The sequence below is a fragment of the Aphelocoma coerulescens genome, unplaced genomic scaffold (assembly GCF_041296385.1).
Source record: "Aphelocoma coerulescens isolate FSJ_1873_10779 unplaced genomic scaffold, UR_Acoe_1.0 HiC_scaffold_143, whole genome shotgun sequence".
Lineage (NCBI taxonomy): Eukaryota > Metazoa > Chordata > Aves > Passeriformes > Corvidae > Aphelocoma > Aphelocoma coerulescens.
In genome coordinates this window covers 306565-325601 of record NW_027183494.1, presented here as the reverse complement: position 1 = coordinate 325601, position 19037 = coordinate 306565, and the positions used below count along the sequence as shown (strand labels likewise).

Here is a 19037-nt window from a genome sequence, read left to right as displayed (position 1 = left end):
GGTCACCCCCCATGGACCTGCAGTCACCCATCTGGTCACTGGGGTCACCTGTATGGTCCTTTGGTCATCAGCCTGGTCACTGGGGTCACCCACTCAGCCTGGAGTTGCCCATCTGGTCACTGGGGTCACCCACCTGGTCAGTGGGGTCACCCACCGGGCCCTGGGGTCACCCATGTGGTCACTGGTGTCACCCACATGGGCCTGAGGTCACCCACGTGGTTCATTGGTCATCAGCCTGGTCACTGGGGTCACCCACATGGGGCTGGGGTCACCCATGTGGTCACTGGGGTCACCCACATGGCCCTGGGGTCACCCATGTGGTCACTGGGGTCACCCATGTGGACACTGGGGTCACCCACATGGGGCTGGGGTCACCCATCTGGTCACTGGGGTCACCCACGTGGGGCTTGGGTCACCCCCCATGGACCTGCAGTCACCCATCTGGTCACTGGGGTCACCCATCTGGTCACTGGGGTCACCCTCCATGGACCTGCTGTTACCCATGTGGTCACTGTGGTCACCCACATGGGGCTGTGGTCACCCACATGGAGCCTGGGGTCACCCATGTGGTCACTGTGGTCACCCACATGGGGCTGTGGTCACCCACATGGAGCCTGGGGTCACCCATGTGGTCACTGGGGTCACCCACATGGGGCTGGGGTCACCCACATGGGCCTGAGGTCACCCACGTGGTCCATTGGTCATCAGCCTGGCCACTGGGGTCACCCACATGGGGCTGGGGTCACCCACAGGGGGGCTGGGGTCACCTGTCTGGTCACTGGGGTCACCCACATGGAGCCTGGGGTCACCCATGTGGTCACTGGGGTCACCCACAGGGGGGCTGGGGTCACTCATCTGGTCACTAGGGTCACCCATGTGGTCACTGGGGTCACCCACATGGCCCTGGGGTCACCTGCTGGGCCCTGGTGTCACCCTCCAGCTTTATTGGTGTCACCCACCTGGGTCCTGGTGTCACCCCCCTGTCCCCTGTCCCCGCACTCCCCGAGGTCCAGCCCCACACTGTCCCCCAGGGCCACTCTGAGAGTCCATCCCCGGGTGACACCGGGTGACACCGTGTCCCCAAGGGTCCATTCCTGTGTGACACCGTGTGACACTGTGTCCCCCAGGGCCGCCCCAGGGCCACCATGTCCCCCTGTGACGCGCTGTCCCCCAGGGCCATCCCCGTGTGCCCCAGGGCCACCCCAGGGCCGTCCCTGTGTCCCCCAGGGCCACCCCAGGGCCGTCCTCATGTCCCTCAGGGCCACCCCAGGCCCAGCCCGTCCCCGTGTCCTCCTGTGACGCGCTGTCCCCCAGGGCCACCCCGGGGCCCATCCCCGTGTCCCCCAGGGCCACCCCAGGCCCGTCCCCCTGTCCCTCAGGGCCACCCCAGGCCCGTCCCCATGTCCCTCAGGGCCACCCCAGGCCCATCCCCGTGTCCCTCAGGGCCACCCCACGGCCACCCCAGGCCCGTCTCTGTGTCCCCCAGGGCCCATCCCCATATCCCCATGTGACACCGTGTCCCCCAGGGCCACCCCAGGGCCCATCCCCGTGTCCCCCAGGGCCACCCCAGGCCCGTCCCCGTGTCCCCCAGGGCCCATCCCCGTGTCCCTGTGACGCGCTTTCCCCCAGGGCCATCCCCGTGTGCCCCAGGGCCGCCCCAGGGCCACCCCAGGTCCATCCCCGTGTCCCCCAGGGCCATCCCCGTGTGCCCCAGGGCCACCCCAGGCCCATCCCCATGTCCCCCAGGGCCACCCCAGGCCCGTCCCCGTGTCCCTCAGGGCCACCCCAGGCCCATCCCTGTGTCCCTCAGGGCCCATCCCCGTGTCCCCCTGTGACGCGCTGTCCCCCAGGCCCGTCCCCGTGTCCCCCAGGGCCACCCCAGGCCCGTCCCCGTGTCCCTCAGGGCCACCCCAGGGCCACCCCAGGCCCGTCCCCGTGTCCCCCAGGGCCCATCCCCATATCCCCATGTGACACCGTGTCCCCCAGGGCCACCCCAGGGCCACCCCAGGGTCCGTCCCCGTGTCCCCCAGGGTCACCCCAGGCCCATCCCCATGTCCCTCAGGGCCACCCCAGGGTCACCCCAGGCCCATCCCCCTGTCCCCCAAGGCCACCCCAGGGCCACCCCAGGCCCGTCCCCGTGTCCCTCAGGGCCACCCCAGGCCCGTCCCCGTGTCCTCCTGTGACGCGCTGTCCCCCAGGGCCATCCCTGTGTGCCCCCAGGGCCACCCCAGGCCCATCCCCATGTCCCTCAGGGCCACCCCAGGGCCACCCCAGGCCCGTCCCCGTGTCCCTCAGGGCCACCCCAGGCCCATCCCCGTGTCCCTCAGGGCCACCCCAGGGCCACCCCAGGCCCATCCCTGTGTCCCTCAGGGCCCATCCCCGTGTCCCCCCTGTGACGCGCTGTCCCCCAGGTCCATCCCCGTGTGCCCCAGGGCCACCCCAGGCCCATCCCCATGTCCCTCAGGGCCACCCCAGGCCCGTCCCCGTGTCCTCCTGTGACGCGCTGTCCCCCAGGCCCATCCCCATGTCCCCCAGGGTCACCCCAGGCCCATCCCCCTGTCCCCCAAGGCCACCCCAGGGCCACCCCAGGCCCATCCCCATGTCCCTCAGGGCCACCCCAGGGCCACCCCAGGCCTGTCCCCCTGTCCCCCAGGGCCACCCCAGGGCCCATCCCCATGTCCCCCAGGGCCCATCCCCGTGTCCCCCTGTGACGCGCTGTCCCCCAGGGCCATCCCCGTGTGCCCCAGGGCCACCCCAGGCCCATCCCCATGTCCCTCAGGGCCACCCCAGGGCCCATCCCCGTGTCCCCCAGGGCCACCCCAGGCCCGTCCCCATGTCCCCCAGGGCCACCCCAGGCCCATCCCCATGTCCCCCAGGGTCACCCCAGGCCCATCCCCATGTCCCTCAGGGCCACCCCAGGGCCACCCCAGGCCCGTCCCCGTGTCCCCCTGTGACGCGCTGTCCCCCAGGGCCATCCCTGTGTGCCCCAGGGCCACCCCAGGGCCCATCCCCATGTCCCTCAGGGCCACCCCAGGGCCATCCCTGTGTCTCCCTGTGACGTGCTGATCCCCCAGGGCCATCCCTGTGTGCCCCAGGGCCACCCCAGGCCCGTCCCCATGTCCCCCAGGGCCACCCCAGGCCCATCCCCGTGTCCCCCAGGGCCACCCAGGGCCACCCCAGGCCCGTCCCCGTGTCCCCCAGGGCCCATCCCCATATCCCCATGTGACACCGTGTCCCCCAGGGCCACCCCAGGTCCATCCCCGTGTCCCCCAGGGCCATCCCCATGTCCCCCAGGGCCACCCCAGGCCCGTCCCCGTGTCCCCCAGGGCCACCCCAGGCCCGTCCCCGTGTCCCTCAGGGCCACCCCAGGCCCATCCCTGTGTCCCTCAGGGCCCATCCCCGTGTCCCCCTGTGACGCGCTGTCCCCCAGGGCCATCCCCGTGTGCCCCAGGGCCACCCCAGGCCCATCCCCATGTCCCTCAGGGCCACCCCAGGCCCATCCCCATGTCCCCCAGGGCCACCCCAGGCCCGTCCCCGTGTCCCCCAGGGCCACCCCAGGGCCACCCCAGGGCCCGTCCCCGTGTCCCCCAGGGTCACCCCAGGCCCATCCCCATGTCCCTCAGGGCCACCCCAGGGTCACCCCAGGCCCATCCCCGTGTCCCCCAGGGCCACCCAGGGCCACCCCAGGCCCGTCCCCGTGTCCCCCAGGGCCCATCCCCATATCCCCATGTGACACCGTGTCCCCCAGGGCCCATCCCCGTGTCCCCCAGGGCCACCCCAGGCCCATCCCCATGTCCCCCAGGGCCACCCCAGGCCCATCCCCGTGTCCCTCAGGGCCACCCCAGGGCCACCCCAGGCCTGTCCTCGTGTCCCCCAGGGCCACCCCAGGGCTACCCCAGGCCTGTCCCCGTGTCCCCCAGGGCCCATCCTCGTGTGCCCCAGGGCCACCCCAGGCCCATCCCCATGTACCCCAGGCCCATCCCCGTGTACCCCAGGGCCGCCCCAGGCCTGTCCCCCTGTCCCCCAGGGCCACCCCAGGGCCCATCCCCGTGTCCCCCAGGCCCATCCCCGTGTCCCCCTGTGACGCGCTGTCCCCCAGGCCCATCCCCGTGTCCCTCAGGGCCACCCCAGGGCCATCCCTGTGTCTCCCTGTGACGTGCTGATCCCCCAGGGCCATCCCTGTGTGCCCCAGGGCTACCCCAGGCCCGTCCTTGTGTCCCCCAGGGCTAGCCCAGGGCCATCCCTGTGTGCCCCAGGGCTACCCCAGGCCCGTCCTTGTGTCCCCCAGGGCTAGCCCAGGGCCATCCCTGTGTGCCTCAGGGCCACCCCAGGCCCGTCCCCGTGTCCCCCTGTGATGCGCTGATCTCCCAGGGCCATCCCTGTGTGCCCCAGGGCCACCCCAGGGCCCATCCCCGTGTCCCCCAGGGCCACCCCAGGGCCCATCCCCGTGTCCCCCAGGGCCACCCCAGGGCCCATCCCCGTGTCCCTCAGGGCCACTCCAGGCCCATCCCCGTGTCCCCCAGGGCCACCCCAGGCCCATCCCCGTGTCCCCCTGTGACGCGCTGTCCCCCAGGGCCACACCAAGGGCCCGTTCCTCGTCAGCGCCCCGCTCTCCACCATCATCAACTGGGAGCGCGAGTTCCAGATGTGGGCCCCGGCCTTCTACGTGGTCACCTACACCGGGGACAAGGACAGCCGCGCCATCATCCGCGAGAACGAGTTCTCCTTCGACGACAACGCCATGAAGGGCGGCAAGAAGGCCTTCAAGATGAAGGTGGGCAGGGCAGGGGACACCTGGGGGACAGCGGGCAGTGGGGTGGCACCAGGACACCTGGGGGACAGGGGCAGTGGGGTGGCACCAGGACACCTGGGGGATTGGGACAGTGGGGTGGCACTAGGACACCAGGGGGACAGGGGGACAGTGGGGTGGCACCAGGACACCTGGGGGATTGGGACAGTGGGGTGGCACCAGGACACCTGGGGATCTTTGGGGACAGTGGGGTGGCACCAGGACACCTGGGGGATGGGGACAGTGGGGTGGCACCAGGACACCTGGGGGACAGGGACCGCAGGGTGGCACCCAGACACCTGGGTCCCTTTGGGGTGCCAGGTGGGGTTCTGGGGGGTTTTGGGGTTCTGGGTGAGGCTCTGCCGGGTTTTGGGGTTCTGCGGGGTTTTGGGGTTCTGCTGGGTTTTGGGGCTCCGGCCAGGGGCTGTGCCAGGTTTTGGGGCTGTGCCAGGTTTTGGGGCTCCGGCCGGGTTTTGGGGCTCTGGCCGTGTTTTGGGGCTCCGGCTGGGGCTGTGCCGGGTTTTGGGGCTCTGTTGGGTTTTGGGGCTCTGTGGCTGGGGTTCTGCCGGGTTTTGGGGCTCCGAGCTGGGGCTCTGCCAGGTTTTGGGGCTGTGCCGGGTTTTGGGGCTCTCTGGCCGGGGGCTGTGCTGGGTTTTGGGGTCTCTGCTGGGTTTTGGGGTTCTGGGTGAGTCTGTGTTGGGTTTTGGGGTCTGTGCTGTATTTTGGGGCTCTGGCCGGGGGCTGTGGCAGGTTTTGGGGTCTGTGCTGTATTTTGGGGCTCTGGCCGGGGGCTGTGGCAGGTTTTGGAGTCTCTGCTGGGTTTTGGGGTTCTGGGTGAGTCTGTGTCAGGTTTTGGGGCTCCGGCCGGGGGCTGTGGCAGGTTTTGGGGTCTGTGCTGTATTTTGGGGCTCTGGCGGGGGGCTGTGCTGGGTTTTGGGGTTCTGGGTGAGTCTGTGTCGGGTTTTGGGGTTCTAGGTGAGTCTGTTGGGTTTTGGGGCTCTGGGTGTCTGTATTTTGGGGCTCTGGCCGGGGGCTGTGGCAGGTTTTGGGGTCTGTGCTGTGTTTTGGGGTTCTGGGTGAGTCTGTGTCAGGTTTTGGGGCTCCGGCCGGGGGCTGTGCTGAGTTTTGGGGTTCTGGGTGAGTCTGTTGGGTTTTGGGGTTCTGGGTGAGTCTGTTGGCTTTTGGGGCTCTGGGTGAGTCTGTGCTGGGTTTTGGGGCTCTGGGTGTCTGTATTTTGGGGCTCCGGCCGTGGGCTGTGCTGTGTTTTGGGGTTCTGGGTGAGTCTGTGTTGGCTTTTGGGGCTCTGGGTGTCTGTATTTTGGGGCTCCGGCCAGGGGCTGTGGCAGGTTTTGGGGTCTGTGCTGGGTTTTGGGGTTCTGGGTGAGTCTGTTGGCTTTTGGGGCTCTGGGTGAGTCTGTGTCGGGTTTTGGGGTTCTGGGTGAGTCTGTTGGCTTTTGGGGCTCTGGGTGTCTGTATTTTGGGGCTCTGGCGGGGGGCTGTGCTGGGTTTTGGGGTCTGTGCTGTGTTTTGGGGTTCTGGGTGAGTCTGTGTCAGGTTTTGGGGCTCTGGCTGAGTCTGTTGGCTTTTGGGGCTCTGGGTGTCTGTATTTTGGGGCTCTGGCGGGGGGCTGTGCTGGGTTTTGGGGTCTGTGCTGTGTTTTGGGGTTCTGGGTGAGTCTGTGTCAGGTTTTGGGGCTCTGGCTGAGTCTGTTGGCTTTTGGGGCTCTGGGTGTCTGTATTTTGGGGCTCTGGCCGGGGGCTGTGGCAGGTTTTGGGGGCTGTGCTGTATTTTGGGGCTCTGGCCGGGGGCTGTGGCAGGTTTTGGGGGCTGTGCTGTGTTTTGGGGCTCCGGCCGCTCCCCGCTGACCGCGGCCGGCGCTGGCGGCAGCGCGAGGCGCAGGTGAAGTTCCACGTGCTGCTCACGTCCTACGAGCTCATCACCATCGACCAGGCCGCGCTGGGCTCCATCCGCTGGGCCTGCCTCGTGGTGGACGAGGCCCACCGCCTCAAGAACAACCAGTCCAAGGTCAGGGGGCGCCCCGAAACCCCGTGGGGCACCCCCAAAAACGCGGGGCCATGGGGGGTGGGAGGCACCCCAAAAGCTGGCGATGGGGGGGGGTGAGGGGCACCCCGCTACCTCAGGATTATGGGCGAGGCCCAGGGCCTCAAAAACAACCAGCTCGAGGTCAGGGGGGCACCCCAAAACCCGGGCATGGGTGTAGGGGGCACCCCAAAACCGGGGGAGGTGGGTGGGGGGGGTGCGAGGGTGCCCTGGGGATGGATTTGGGCGTTCGTGGGGGAGGATCGGGGGGGGGGGTCTCTCCCCTATTTTGGGGGATCAGGGGTGTCTCAGGTGGATTTGGGGTCTGGGGGCAGGATCGGGGGTCCCTGGTGGGTTTGTGGTCTGAGGGGAGGATCAGGGGGTCCCTGGTGCATTTGGGGGTCCCTGTGGTGGCTCAGGGGGGGTCCCTGTCAGGTTTGGGGTCCCTGGGGTGGCTCAGGGGGTCCCTGTCGGGTTTGGGGTCCCTGGGGTGGCTCAGAGAGGGGTCCCTGGTGCATTTGGGGGTCCCTGTCGGGTTTGGGGTCCCTGGGGTGGCTCAGGGAGGGGTCCCTGGCAGGTTTGGGGTCCCTGGCAGGTTTGGGGTCCCTGGCGGGTTTGGGGTCCCTGGGGTGGCTCAGGGGGTCCCTGGTGCATTTGGGGGTCCCTGGGGTGGCTCAGGGGGTCCCTGTCAGGCTCGGGCCCACGGGCTGGCTCGGGGGGTCCCTGGGGTGGCTCAGGGGGTCCCTGTCGGGCTCTGGCCCACGGGCTGGCTCAGGGGGTCCCTGGGGTGGCTCAGGGGGGCTCCCTGTCAGGTTTGGGGTCCCTGGGGTGGCTCAGGGGGTCCCTGTCGGGCTCGGGCCCATGGGCTGGCTTAGGGGGTCCCTGGGGTGGCTCAGGGGGTCCCTGAGGTGGCTCGGGGGGGTCCCTGTCGGGTTTGGGGTCCCTGGGGTGGCTCAGGGGGTCCCTGTCGGGCTCGGGCCCACGGGCTGGCTCAGGGGGTGCCTGGGGTGGCTCGGGGGGTCCCTGGGGTGGCTCAGGGGGTCCCTGGTGGGTTTGGGGTCCCTGGGGTGGCTCAGGGGGGTCCCTGGGGTGGCTCAGGGGGTGCCTGGGGTGGCTCAGGGGGTCCCTGTCGGGTTTGGGGTCCCTGGGCTGGCTCAGGGGGTCCCTGGTGGGTTTGGGGTCCCTGGGGTGGCTCAGGGGGTCCCTGTCGGGCTCGGGCCCACGGGCTGGCTCAGGGGGTGCCTGGGGTGGCTCGGGGGGTCCCTGGGGTGGCTCAGGGGGTCCCTGGGGTGGCTTGGGGGGTCCCTGTCGGGCTCGGGCCCATGGGCTGGCTCAGGGGGTCCCTGGGGTGGCTTGGGGGGTCCCTGTCGGGCTCGGGCCCACGGGCTGGCTCAGGGGGTCCCTGGGGTGGCTTGGGGGGTCCCTGTCGGGCTCGGGCCCACGGGCTGGCTCGGGGGTGTCCCTGGGGTGGCTCAGGGGGTCCCTGGGGTGGCTTGGGGGGTCCCTGTCGGGCTCGGGCCCACGGGCTGGCTCAGGGGGTCCCTGGGGTGGCTTGGGGGGTCCCTGTCGGGCTCGGGCCCACGGGCTGGCTCGGGGGTGTCCCTGGGGTGGCTCAGGGGTGTCCCTGGGGTGTCTCGGGGTGTCCCTGGGCTGGCTCAGGGGGTCCCCGTTGGGCTCGGGCCCACGGGCTGCTCCCCGCAGTTTTTCCGGGTGCTGAACGGGTACAAGATCGAGCACAAGCTGCTGCTGACGGGGACGCCGCTGCAGAACAACCTGGAGGAGCTGTTCCACCTGCTCAACTTCCTCACGCCCGAGCGCTTCAAGTGCGTCCCCGTGTCACCTGTGTCACCTGTGTGTCACCTCTGTCACCTGTGTGTCACCTGTGTGTCACCTGTGTGTCACCTGTGTCACCTCTGTGTGTGTCCCCGTGTCACCTGTGTCACCTGTGTCACCTGTGTGTCACCTCTGTGTCACCTGTGTCACCTCTGTGTGTGTCCCCTGTGTCACCTGTGTCCCCTCCTGCTCAACTTCCTCACGCCCGAGCGCTTCAAGTGCGTCCCCGTGTCACCTGTGTCACCTCTGTCACCTGTGTGTCACCTGTGTGTCACCTCTGTGTGTGTCCCCTGTGTCACCTGTGTCACCTGTGTCACCTCTGTGTGTGTCCCCTGTGTCACCTGTGTGTCACCTGTGTGTCACCTGTGTGTCACCTGTGTCACCTGTGTCACCTGTGTCACCTCTGTGTGTGTCCCCTGTGTCCCCTGTGTCACCTGTGTCACCTGTGTCCCCTCCTGCTCAACTTCCTCACGCCCGAGCGCTTCAAGTGCGTCCCCGTGTCACCTCTGTGTCACCTGTGTCACCTCTGTGTCACCTCTGTCACCTCTATGTGTCCCCTGTGTCACGTGTGTGTCACCTGTGTGTCCCCTGTGTCATCCCCTCTGTCCCCTCTGTCCCCTCCTGTCCTCTCCTGTCCCCGTGTCCCCTCCACGTCCCTCCACATCCCCGTGTCCCCAAGCTCACCGTGTCCCCGCTGTCCCCCAGCAACCTGGAGGGGTTCCTGTGTCCCCTCCATGTCCCTCCAGCCCCTCCATGTCCCCTCCATGTCCCCTCCATGTCCCTCCATGTCCCCTCCATATCCCCCCATGTCCCCTCCACATCCCTCCAGCCCCTCCATGTCCCCTCCATGTCCCCTCCATGTCCCTCCATGTCCCTCCACACCCCACCACATCCCCACGTCCAGCAACCCGGAGGGGTTCCTGTGTCCCCTCCACGTCCCTCCAGCCCCTCCATGTCCTACCATGTCCCCTCCATGTCCCTCCAGCCCCTCCATGTCCCCCCATGTCCCCCCCATATCCCCCCATGTCCCCTCCATGTCCCACCATGTCCCCTCCACACCCCACCACATCCCCACATCCCCAAGCTCACCGTGTCCCCGCCCTCCCCCAGCAACCTGGAGGGCTTCCTGTGTCCCCTCCATGTCCCTCCACGTCCCTCCAACCCCTCCATGTCCCCCTGTCCCCTCCATATCCCCCCATGTCCCCTCCACGTCCCTCCAGCCCCCCCATATCCCCCCATGTCCCCTCCATGTCCCCTCCATGTCCCCTCCATGTCCCTCCACACCCCACCACATCCCCACGTCCAGCAACCCGGAGGGGTTCCTGTGTCCCCTCCACGTCCCTCCAGCCCCTCCATGTCCCCCCATGTCCCCCCCATATCCCCCCATGTCCCCTCCATGTCCCACCATGTCCCCTCCACACCCCACCACATCCCCGTGTCCCCAAGCTCACCGTGTCCCCGCCCTCCCCCAGCAACCTGGAGGGGTTCCTGTGTCCCCTCCATGTTCCGCCAGTCCCTCCAACCCCTCCATGTCCCCCTGTCCCCTCCATATCCCCCCATGTCCCCTCCACGTCCCTCCAGCCCCTCCATGTCCCCCTATGTCCCCACCATATCCCTCCATGTCCCCACGTCCCTCCAGCCCCTCCATGTCCCACCATGTCCCCGTGTCCCCCCCATGTCCCACCATGTCCCCCCCATGTCCCTCCATGTCCCCCCATGTCCCACCATGTCCCCCCCATGTCCCTCCATGTCCCTCCAGTCCCTCCAGCCCCTCCACATCCCTCCATGTCCCCTCCACATCCCTCCATGTCCCCTCCACATCCCGCCATGTCCCCTCCATGTTCCTCCAGCCCCTCCATGTCCCCCCATGTCCCCACCATATCCCTCCATGTCCCCACGTCCCTCCAGCCCCTCCATGTCCCCTCCATGTCCCCTCCATGTCCCCTCCATGTCCCTCCACACCCCACCACATCCCCACGTCCAGCAACCCGGAGGGGTTCCTGTGTCCCCTCCACGTCCCTCCAGCCCCTCCACGTCCCTCCAGCCCCCCCATATCCCCCCATGTCCCCTCCACACCCCACCACATCCCCGCGTCCCCGAGCTCACCGTGTCCCCGCCCTCCCCCAGCAACCTGGAGGGCTTCCTGGAGGAGTTCGCCGACATCTCCAAGGAGGACCAGATCAAGAAGCTGCACGACCTGCTGGGCCCCCACATGCTGCGGCGCCTCAAGGCCGACGTCTTCAAGAACATGCCGGCCAAGACCGAGCTCATCGTGCGCGTGGAGCTCAGCCCCATGCAGAAGTAGGCCCGTGTCCCCTCCAGGGGGGGGGTGTCCCCTCGCCGCCGGCTGTCCCCAGAGCCGCCGGTGCCACCGCTGTCCCCGCAGGAAGTACTACAAGTACATCCTGACGCGCAACTTCGAGGCGCTGAACTCGCGGGGCGGGGGGAACCAGGTGTCGCTGCTCAACATCATGATGGACCTCAAGAAGTGCTGCAACCACCCCTACCTGTTCCCCGTGGCCGCCATGGTGGGGACACGGCGACGCCGGGGACGCCGGCGGGGCTCGGGGGTGTGGGGGGAGTTCGGGGGGGTTAGAGGGGTTTGGGATGTGGGGATGTGGGGGGGGGATGTGGGGATGTGGGGACAGGGAGAGGACGTGGAGGGACGTGGGGATGTGGGAGGGTCAGAGGGGTGGGGGAGGTGGGGACAGGGAGGGGACGTGGGGACATGGAGGGACATAGGAGGGTCAGAGGCATGTGGGACATGGGGACATGGAGGGACATGGGAGGGTCAGAGGGGTGTGGGATGTGGGGACATGGAGGGACATGGGGACAGGGAGGGGACGTGGGGACATGGAGGGACATGGGAGGGTCAGAGGGGTGTGGGATGTGGGGACATGGAGGGACATGGGGACAGGGAGGGGACGTGGGGACATGGAGGGACATGGGAGGGTCAGAGGGGTGTGGGATGTGGGGACATGGAGGGACATGGGAGGGTCAGAGGGATGTGGGACATGGGGACATGGAGGGACATGGGAGGGTCAGAGGGGTGAGGGACATGGGGATAAGGAGGGGATGTGGGGACAGGGAGAGGACGTGGGGACGGGGAAGGGCATGGGGACATGGAAGGACATGGGAGGGTCAGAGGGTTGTGGGACATGGAGACATGGAGGGGATGTGGGGACATGGAGAGGACAGGGACGGACATGGGACGGTCAGAGAGGTGTGGGACATGGAGGGACATGGGAGGGTCAGAGGGTTGAGGGACATGGGGACGTGGAGGGGATGTGGGGACATGGAGAGGACATGGAGGGACAGGGGAGGGTGAGAGAGATGTGGGACATGGGGACAGGGAGGGACATGGGAGGGTCAGAGGGGTGTGGGACATGGGGACATGGAGGGACATGGGGACAGGGAGAGAACATGGAGGGGACATGGAAGGGTCAGAGGGTTGAGGGACATGAGGACATGGAGGGACATGGGAAGGTGGGAGAGATGTGGGACATGGGGACATGGAGGGGACGTGGGAGGGTCAGAGGGTTCTGGGACATGGGGACATGGAGGGGATGTGGGGACATGGAGAGGACATGGAGGGACATGGAGGGACATGGGAGGGTGAGAGAGATGTGGGACATGGGGACAGGGAGGGACATGGGGACAGGGAGAGGACATGGGGACATGGAAGGACATGGGGACATGGAGGGACATGGGGACAGGGAGGGACATGGGAGGGTCAGAAGCGTGTGGGACATGGGGATAAGGAGGGACATGGAGACATGGAGAGGATGTGGGGACAGGGAGAGAACATGGAGAGACATGGGAGGGTGAGAGAGATGTGGGACATGGGGACAGGGAGGGGATGTGGGGACATGGAGAAGACATGGAGGGACATGGGAGGGTTAGAGGGGTGTGGGACATGGGGATAAGGAGGGACATGGAGACATGGAGAGGATGTGGGGACATGGAGGGGATGTGGGGACCTGGAGAGGACAGGGAGGGACATGGGATGGTCAGAGAGGTGTGGGACATGGAGGGACATGGGAGGGTCAGAGGGTTGAGGGACATGGGGACGTGGAGGGGATGTGGGGACATGGAGAGGACATGGAGGGACATGGGAGGGTCAGAGGGATGTGGGACATGGGGACATGGAGGGACATGGGGACAGGGAGAGAACATGGAGGGGACATGGAGGGGTCAGAGGGTTGAGGGACATGGAGGGACATGGGGACATGGAGGGGATGTGGGGAGAGGGAGGGGATGTGGAGGGACATGGGAGGGTGAGAGATGTGGGACATGGAGAGGACATGGAGGGACATGAGAGGGTCAGAGGGGTGGGGGACATGGGGACATGGAGAAGACATGGAGGGACATGGAAGAGTTAGAGGGATGTGGGACGTGGGGATAGGGAGGGACATGGGGACATGGAGAGGATGTGGGGACATGGGAGGGTCAGAGGGGTGTGGGACATGGGGGGACATGGGGACATGGAGGGGATGTGGGGAGAGGGAGGGGATGTGGAGGGACATGGGAGGGTCAGAGGGGTGTGGGACATGGGGACATGGGGGGGACATGGAGGGACATGGGGACAGGGACGGGACATGGGGACATGGAGGGACATGGGGACAGGGACGGGACATGGAGGGACATGGGAGGGTCAGAGGGGTGGGGGACATGGAGGGACATGGGGACAGGGAGGGGTTGGAGTGACATGGCAGGGACAGAGGGACGTGGGGTGGAGCACGTGGTGGCACGTGGGGACATGGAGAAGATGGAGGGACACGGGGACGTGATCAGACAGGGGGGACATGGTGGGACATGGGGACACGGAAGGGACAGAGGGACACGGAAGGGATGTGGGGACACGGAAGGGACAGAGGGACACAGAAGGGACAGAGGGACACGGAAGGGACAGAGGGACGTGGCAGAGGTGGTGGCAGGGGGGACACGCCGGGGTCCCCGCGGGTCCCTGCCGGTGACGGCGCCGTCCCCTGGGCGTCCCCAGGAGTCCCCGAAGCTGCCGAGCGGCGCCTACGAGGGCGGGGCCCTGATCAAGGCCTCGGGGAAGCTGCTGCTGCTGCAGAAGATGCTGAGGAAGCTGAAGGAGCAGAACCACCGCGTGCTCATCTTCTCCCAGGTGGGACCTCAAAAACGCCCCAAAAACGCCCCAAAACCACCCAAAATACCCCCAGAAGCACCGCGTGCTCATCTTGTCCAAGGTGGGACCTCAAAAACGCCCCAAAAGTGCCCCCAAAAACCCCCAAAACCACCCAAAATACCCCCAAAATACTCCCAGAAGCACTGCGTGCTCATCTTGTCCCAGGTGGGACCTCAGAAACGCCCCAAAATACGCCAGAAACACCCCAAAAATGCCCCAAAAACCCCCAAAAACGCCCCAAAATACGCCAGAAACACCCCAAAAATGCCCCAAAAACCCCCAAAAACGCCCCAAAATACCCCCAGAAGCACCGCGTGCTCATCTTGTCCAAGGTGGGACCTCAGAAACGCCCCAAAAACGCCCCAAAACCACCCAAAATACCTCCAAAATACTCCCAGAAGCACTGCGTGCTCATCTTGTCCCAGGTGGGACCTCAAAAACGCCCCAAAAGTGCCCCCAAAAACCCCCAAAACCACCCCAAAATACCCCCAGAAGCACCGCGTGCTCATCTTGTCCCAGGTGGGACCTCAGAAACGCCCCAAAATACGCCAGAAACACCCCAAAAATGCCCCAAAAACCCCCAAAAATGCCCCAAAATACCCCCAGAAGCATCGTGTGCTCATCTTCTGCCAGGTGGGACCCCAAAAACGCCCCCAAAACGCCCCAAAAAACCCCAAAATACCCCCAAAAACGCCTCAAAATACCCCCAGAAGCACCGCGTGCTCATCTTCTCCTGGGTGGGGCCCCAAAATACCCCCAAAAACCCCAAAATACCCCCAGAAGCACTGCGGGCTCATCTTGTCCCAGGTGGGACCTCAAAAACGCCCCAAAAACGCCCCAAAAATGCCCCAAAAACCCCCAAAAACGCCCCAAAATACCCCCAGAAGCACCGTGTGCTCATCTTCTGCCAGGTGGGACCTCAAAAACGCCCCAAAAATGCCCCAAAAGTGCCCCAAAAACCCCCAAAACCACCCCAAAATATCCCCAGAAGCACCGCGTGCTCATCTTGTCCAAGGTGGGACCCCAAAAACGCCCCCAAAATGCCCCAAAAACGCCCCAAAATACCCCAAAATACCCCCAAAATATCCCCAGAACCACTGGGTGCTCATTGTCATTGGTGGGACCCTAAAAATATCCCCAAATATCCCCAAATATCCCCAAAATATCCCCGAAACCACCCCAGTAATACCCCAACCCCCCCAGGGCCCCAGGAACCACCACCAGTGTGCCCAGTACGGGCTCCCAGTCCCTCCCAGTCCCTCCCAGTGTGCCCAGTACGGGCTCCCAGTCCCTCCCAGTGTGCCCAGTACAGGCTCCCAGTCCCTCCCAGTCCCTCCCAGTCCCTCCCAGTCCCTCCCAGTGTGCCCAGTACGGGCTCCCAGTCCCTCCCAGTCCCTCCCAGTGTGCCCAGTGTGCCCAGTACAGGCTCCCAGTCCCTCCCAGTCCCTCCCAGTCCCTCCCAGTGTGCCCAGTACGGGCTCCCAGTCCCTCCCAGTCCCTCCCAGTCCCTCCCGGTGTGCCCAGTGTGCCCAGTACAGGCTCCCAGTCCCTCCCAGTGTGCCCAGTACGGGCTCCCAGTCCCTCCCAGTCCCTCCCAGTGTGCCCAGTACGGGCTCCCAGTCCCTCCCAGTCCCTCCCAGTCCCTCCCAGTGTGCCCAGTGTGCCCAGTACGGGCTCCCAGTCCCTCCCAGTCCCTCCCAGTGTGCCCAGTACGGGCTCCCAGTCCCTCCCAGTCCCTCCCAGTGTGCCCAGCACAGGCTCCCAGTCCCTCCCAGTCTAACCAGTGCCAGTCCCAGTCCCTCCCAGTGTGCCCAGCACAGGCTCCCACTCCCTCCCAGTCTAACCAGTGGCAGTCCCAGTCCCTCCCAGTGTGCCCAGCACAGGCTCCCAGTCCTTCCCAGTCTAACCAGTGGCAGTCCCAGTCCCTCCCAGTGTGCCCAGCACAGGCTCCCAGTCCCTCCCAGTCTGACCAGTGGCAGTCCCAGTCCCTCCCAGTGTGCCCAGCACAGGCTCCCAGTCCCTCCCAGTCTGACCAGTGGCAGTCCCAGTCCCTCCCAGTGTGCCCAGCACAGGCTCCCAGTCCCTCCCAGTCTAACCAGTGGCAGTCCCAGTCCCTCCCAGTGTGCCCAGCACAGGCTCCCACTCCCTCCCAGTCTAACCAGTGGCAGTCCCAGTGTGCCCAGCACAGGCTCCCAGTCCCTCCCAGTCTAACCAGTGCCAGTCCCAGTCCCTCCCAGTGTGCCCAGCACAGGCTCCCAGTCCCTCCCAGTCTAACCAGTGCCAGTGCCAGCACTCCCAGTGTGCCCAGCACAGGCTCCCACTCCCTCCCAGTCTAACCAGTGGCAGTCCCAGTGTGCCCAGCACAGGCTCCCAGTCCCTCCCAGTCTAACCAGTGCCAATCCCAGTCCCTCCCAGTGTGCCCAGCACAGGCTCCCAGTCCCTCCCAGTCTAACCAGTGCCGGTCCCAGTCCCTCCCAGTGTGCCCAGCACAGGCTCCCAGTCCCTCCCAGTCTAACCAGTGCCAATCCCAGTCCCTCCCAGTGTGCCCAGCACAGGCTCCCAGTCCTTCCCAGTCTAACCAGTGGCAGTCCCAGTCCCTCCCAGTGTGCCCAGCACAGGCTCCCAGTCCCTCCCAGTCTAACCAGTGCCAGTCCCAGTCCCTCCCGGTGTGCCCAGCACAGGCTCCCAGTCCCTCCCAGTCTAACCAGTGCCAGTCCCAGTCCCTCCCAGTGTGCCCAGCACAGGCTCCCAGTCCCTCCCAGTCTAACCAGTGCCAGTCCCAGTCCCTCCCAGTGTGCCCAGCACAGGCTCCCAGTCCCTCCCAGTCTAACCAGTGCCAATCCCAGTCCCTCCCAGTGTGCCCAGCACAGGCTCCCACTCCCTCCCAGTCTAACCAGTGGCAGTCCCAGTCCCTCCCAGTGTGCCCAGCACAGGCTCCCAGTCCCTCCCAGTCCCTCCCAGTCTAACCGGTGGCAGTCCCACTCCCTCCCAGTCCCTCCCAGTCTAACCAGTGCCAGTCCCAGTCCCTCCCAGTGTGCCCAGCACAGGCTCCCAGTCCCTCCCAGTCTAACCAGTGCCAGTCCCAGTCCCTCCCAGTGTGCCCAGCACAGGCTCCCAGTCCCTCCCAGTCCCTCCCAGTCTAACCGGTGCCAGTCCCAGTCCCTCCCAGTGTGCCCAGCACAGGCTCCCAGTCCCTCCCAGTCCCTCCCAGTGTAAGCAGTGCCAGTCCCAGTCCCTCCCAGTCCCTCCCAGTGTAACCAGTTGCCGCAGATGACGAAGATGCTGGACCTGCTGGAGGATTTCCTGGACTACGAGGGCTACAAGTACGAGAGGATCGATGGCGGCATCACCGGGGCCCTGCGGCAGGAGGCCATCGACCGCTTCAACGGTAGGGACAGGGCACAGGGATGGGCACAGGGCACAGGGATGGGCACAGGGACAGGGAGAGGGCACAGGGATGGGCACAGGGACAGGGACAGGGCACAGGGATGGGCACAGGGATGGGCACAGGGATGGGCACAGGGACAGGGATGGGCACAGGGACAGGGAGAGGGCACAGGGATGGGCACAGGGACAGGGACAGGGCACAGGGATGGGCACAGGGGTGGGGACAGGGACAGGGCACAGGGGACAGGGAGAGGGCACAGGGGACAGGGACAGGGCACAGGGACAGGGCACAGGGATGGGCACAGGGACGGGCACAGGGATGGGCACAGGGACAGGGATGGGCACAGGGACAGGGAGAGGGCACAGGGATGGGCACAGGGACAGGGACAGGGCACAGGGATGGGCACAGGGGTGGGGACAGGGACAGGGCACAGGGGACAGGGAGAGGGCACAGGGGACAGGGATGGGGACAGGGCACAGGGATGGGGCACAGGGATGGGCACAGGGATGGGCACAGGGACAGGGGACAGGGACAGGGGACAGGGACAGGGCACAGGGATGGGCACAGGGACAGGGCACAGGGATGGGCACAGGGGACAGGGATGGGCACAGGGATGGGCACAGGGACACTGGGGACAGGGACAGGGGACAGGGATGGGCACAGGGACAGGGAGAGGGCACAGGGGACAGGGACAGGGCACAGGGATGGGCACAGGGATGGGGACAGGGAGAGGGCACAGGGGACAGGGAGAGGGCACAGGGGACAGGGATGGGGACAGGGCACAGGGATGGGCACAGGGATGGGCACAGGGATGGGCACAGGGACAGGGAGAGGGCACAGGGGACAGGGACAGGGCACAGGGATGGGCACAGGGATGGGCACAGGGATGGGCACAGGGACAGGGCACAGGGACAGGGCACAGGGATGGGCACAGGGACAGGGCACAGGGATGGGCACAGGGATGGGCACAGGGATGGGCACAGGGACAGGGAGAGGGCACAGGGATGGGCACAGGGACAGGGCACAGGGATGGGCACAGGGATGGGCACAGCAACACCGGGCACAGGGACAGGGCACAGGGACAGGGCACAGGGACAGGGCACAGGGATGGGCACAGGGACAGGGCACAGGGATGGGCACAGGGGACAGGGATGGGCACAGGGATGGGCACAGGGATGGGCACAGGGACAGGGCACAGGGATGGGCACAGGGATGGGGACAGGGATGGGCACAGGGATGGGCACAGGGATGGGGACAGGGACAGGGATGGGCACAGGGATGGGGACAGGGATGGGGACAGGGACAGGGCACAGGGATGGGCACAGGGATGGGCACAGGGACAGGGGACAGGGACAGGGCACAGGGATGGGCACAGGGACAGGGCACAGGGATGGGCACAGGGGACAGGGATGGGGGACAGGGCACAGGGATGGGCACAGGGATGGGCACAGGGGACAGGGATGGGCACAGGGATGGGCACAGGGATGGGCACAGGGACAGGGCACAGGGATGGGCACAGGGATGGGGACAGGGACAGGGCACAGGGGACAGGGAGAGGGCACAGGGGACAGGGATGGGGACAGGGCACAGGGATGGGCACAGGGATGGGCACAGGGACACCGGGGACAGGGACAGGGCACAGGGATGGGCACAGGGATGGGCACAGGGACAGGGAGAGGGCACAGGGGACAGGGACAGGGCACAGGGATGGGCACAGAGATGGGCACAGGGATGGGCACAGGGACACCGGGGACAGGGATGGGGACAGGGACAGGGCACAGGGATGGGCACAGGGGACAGAGATGGGGGACAGGGCACAGGGATGGGCACAG

The 19037-nt window shown here is 66.6% G+C and overlaps 1 protein-coding gene across 1 annotated transcript in view; it reads left to right on the top strand.

The window, feature by feature from the left end:
• CHD3 (chromodomain helicase DNA binding protein 3) overlaps window positions 1–19037 on the top strand; it is a 108590-nt gene that overhangs the window by 47797 nt on the left and 41756 nt on the right. The window contains exons 16-22 of the mRNA XM_068998673.1: window positions 4574–4774; window positions 6677–6814; window positions 8531–8652; window positions 10790–10963; window positions 11049–11190; window positions 13665–13796; window positions 17088–17205. Of these exons, the coding sequence (XP_068854774.1) occupies window positions 4574–4774; window positions 6677–6814; window positions 8531–8652; window positions 10790–10963; window positions 11049–11190; window positions 13665–13796; window positions 17088–17205 (1027 nt within the window). The remainder of the gene's footprint in view (window positions 1–4573; window positions 4775–6676; window positions 6815–8530; window positions 8653–10789; window positions 10964–11048; window positions 11191–13664; window positions 13797–17087; window positions 17206–19037) is intronic.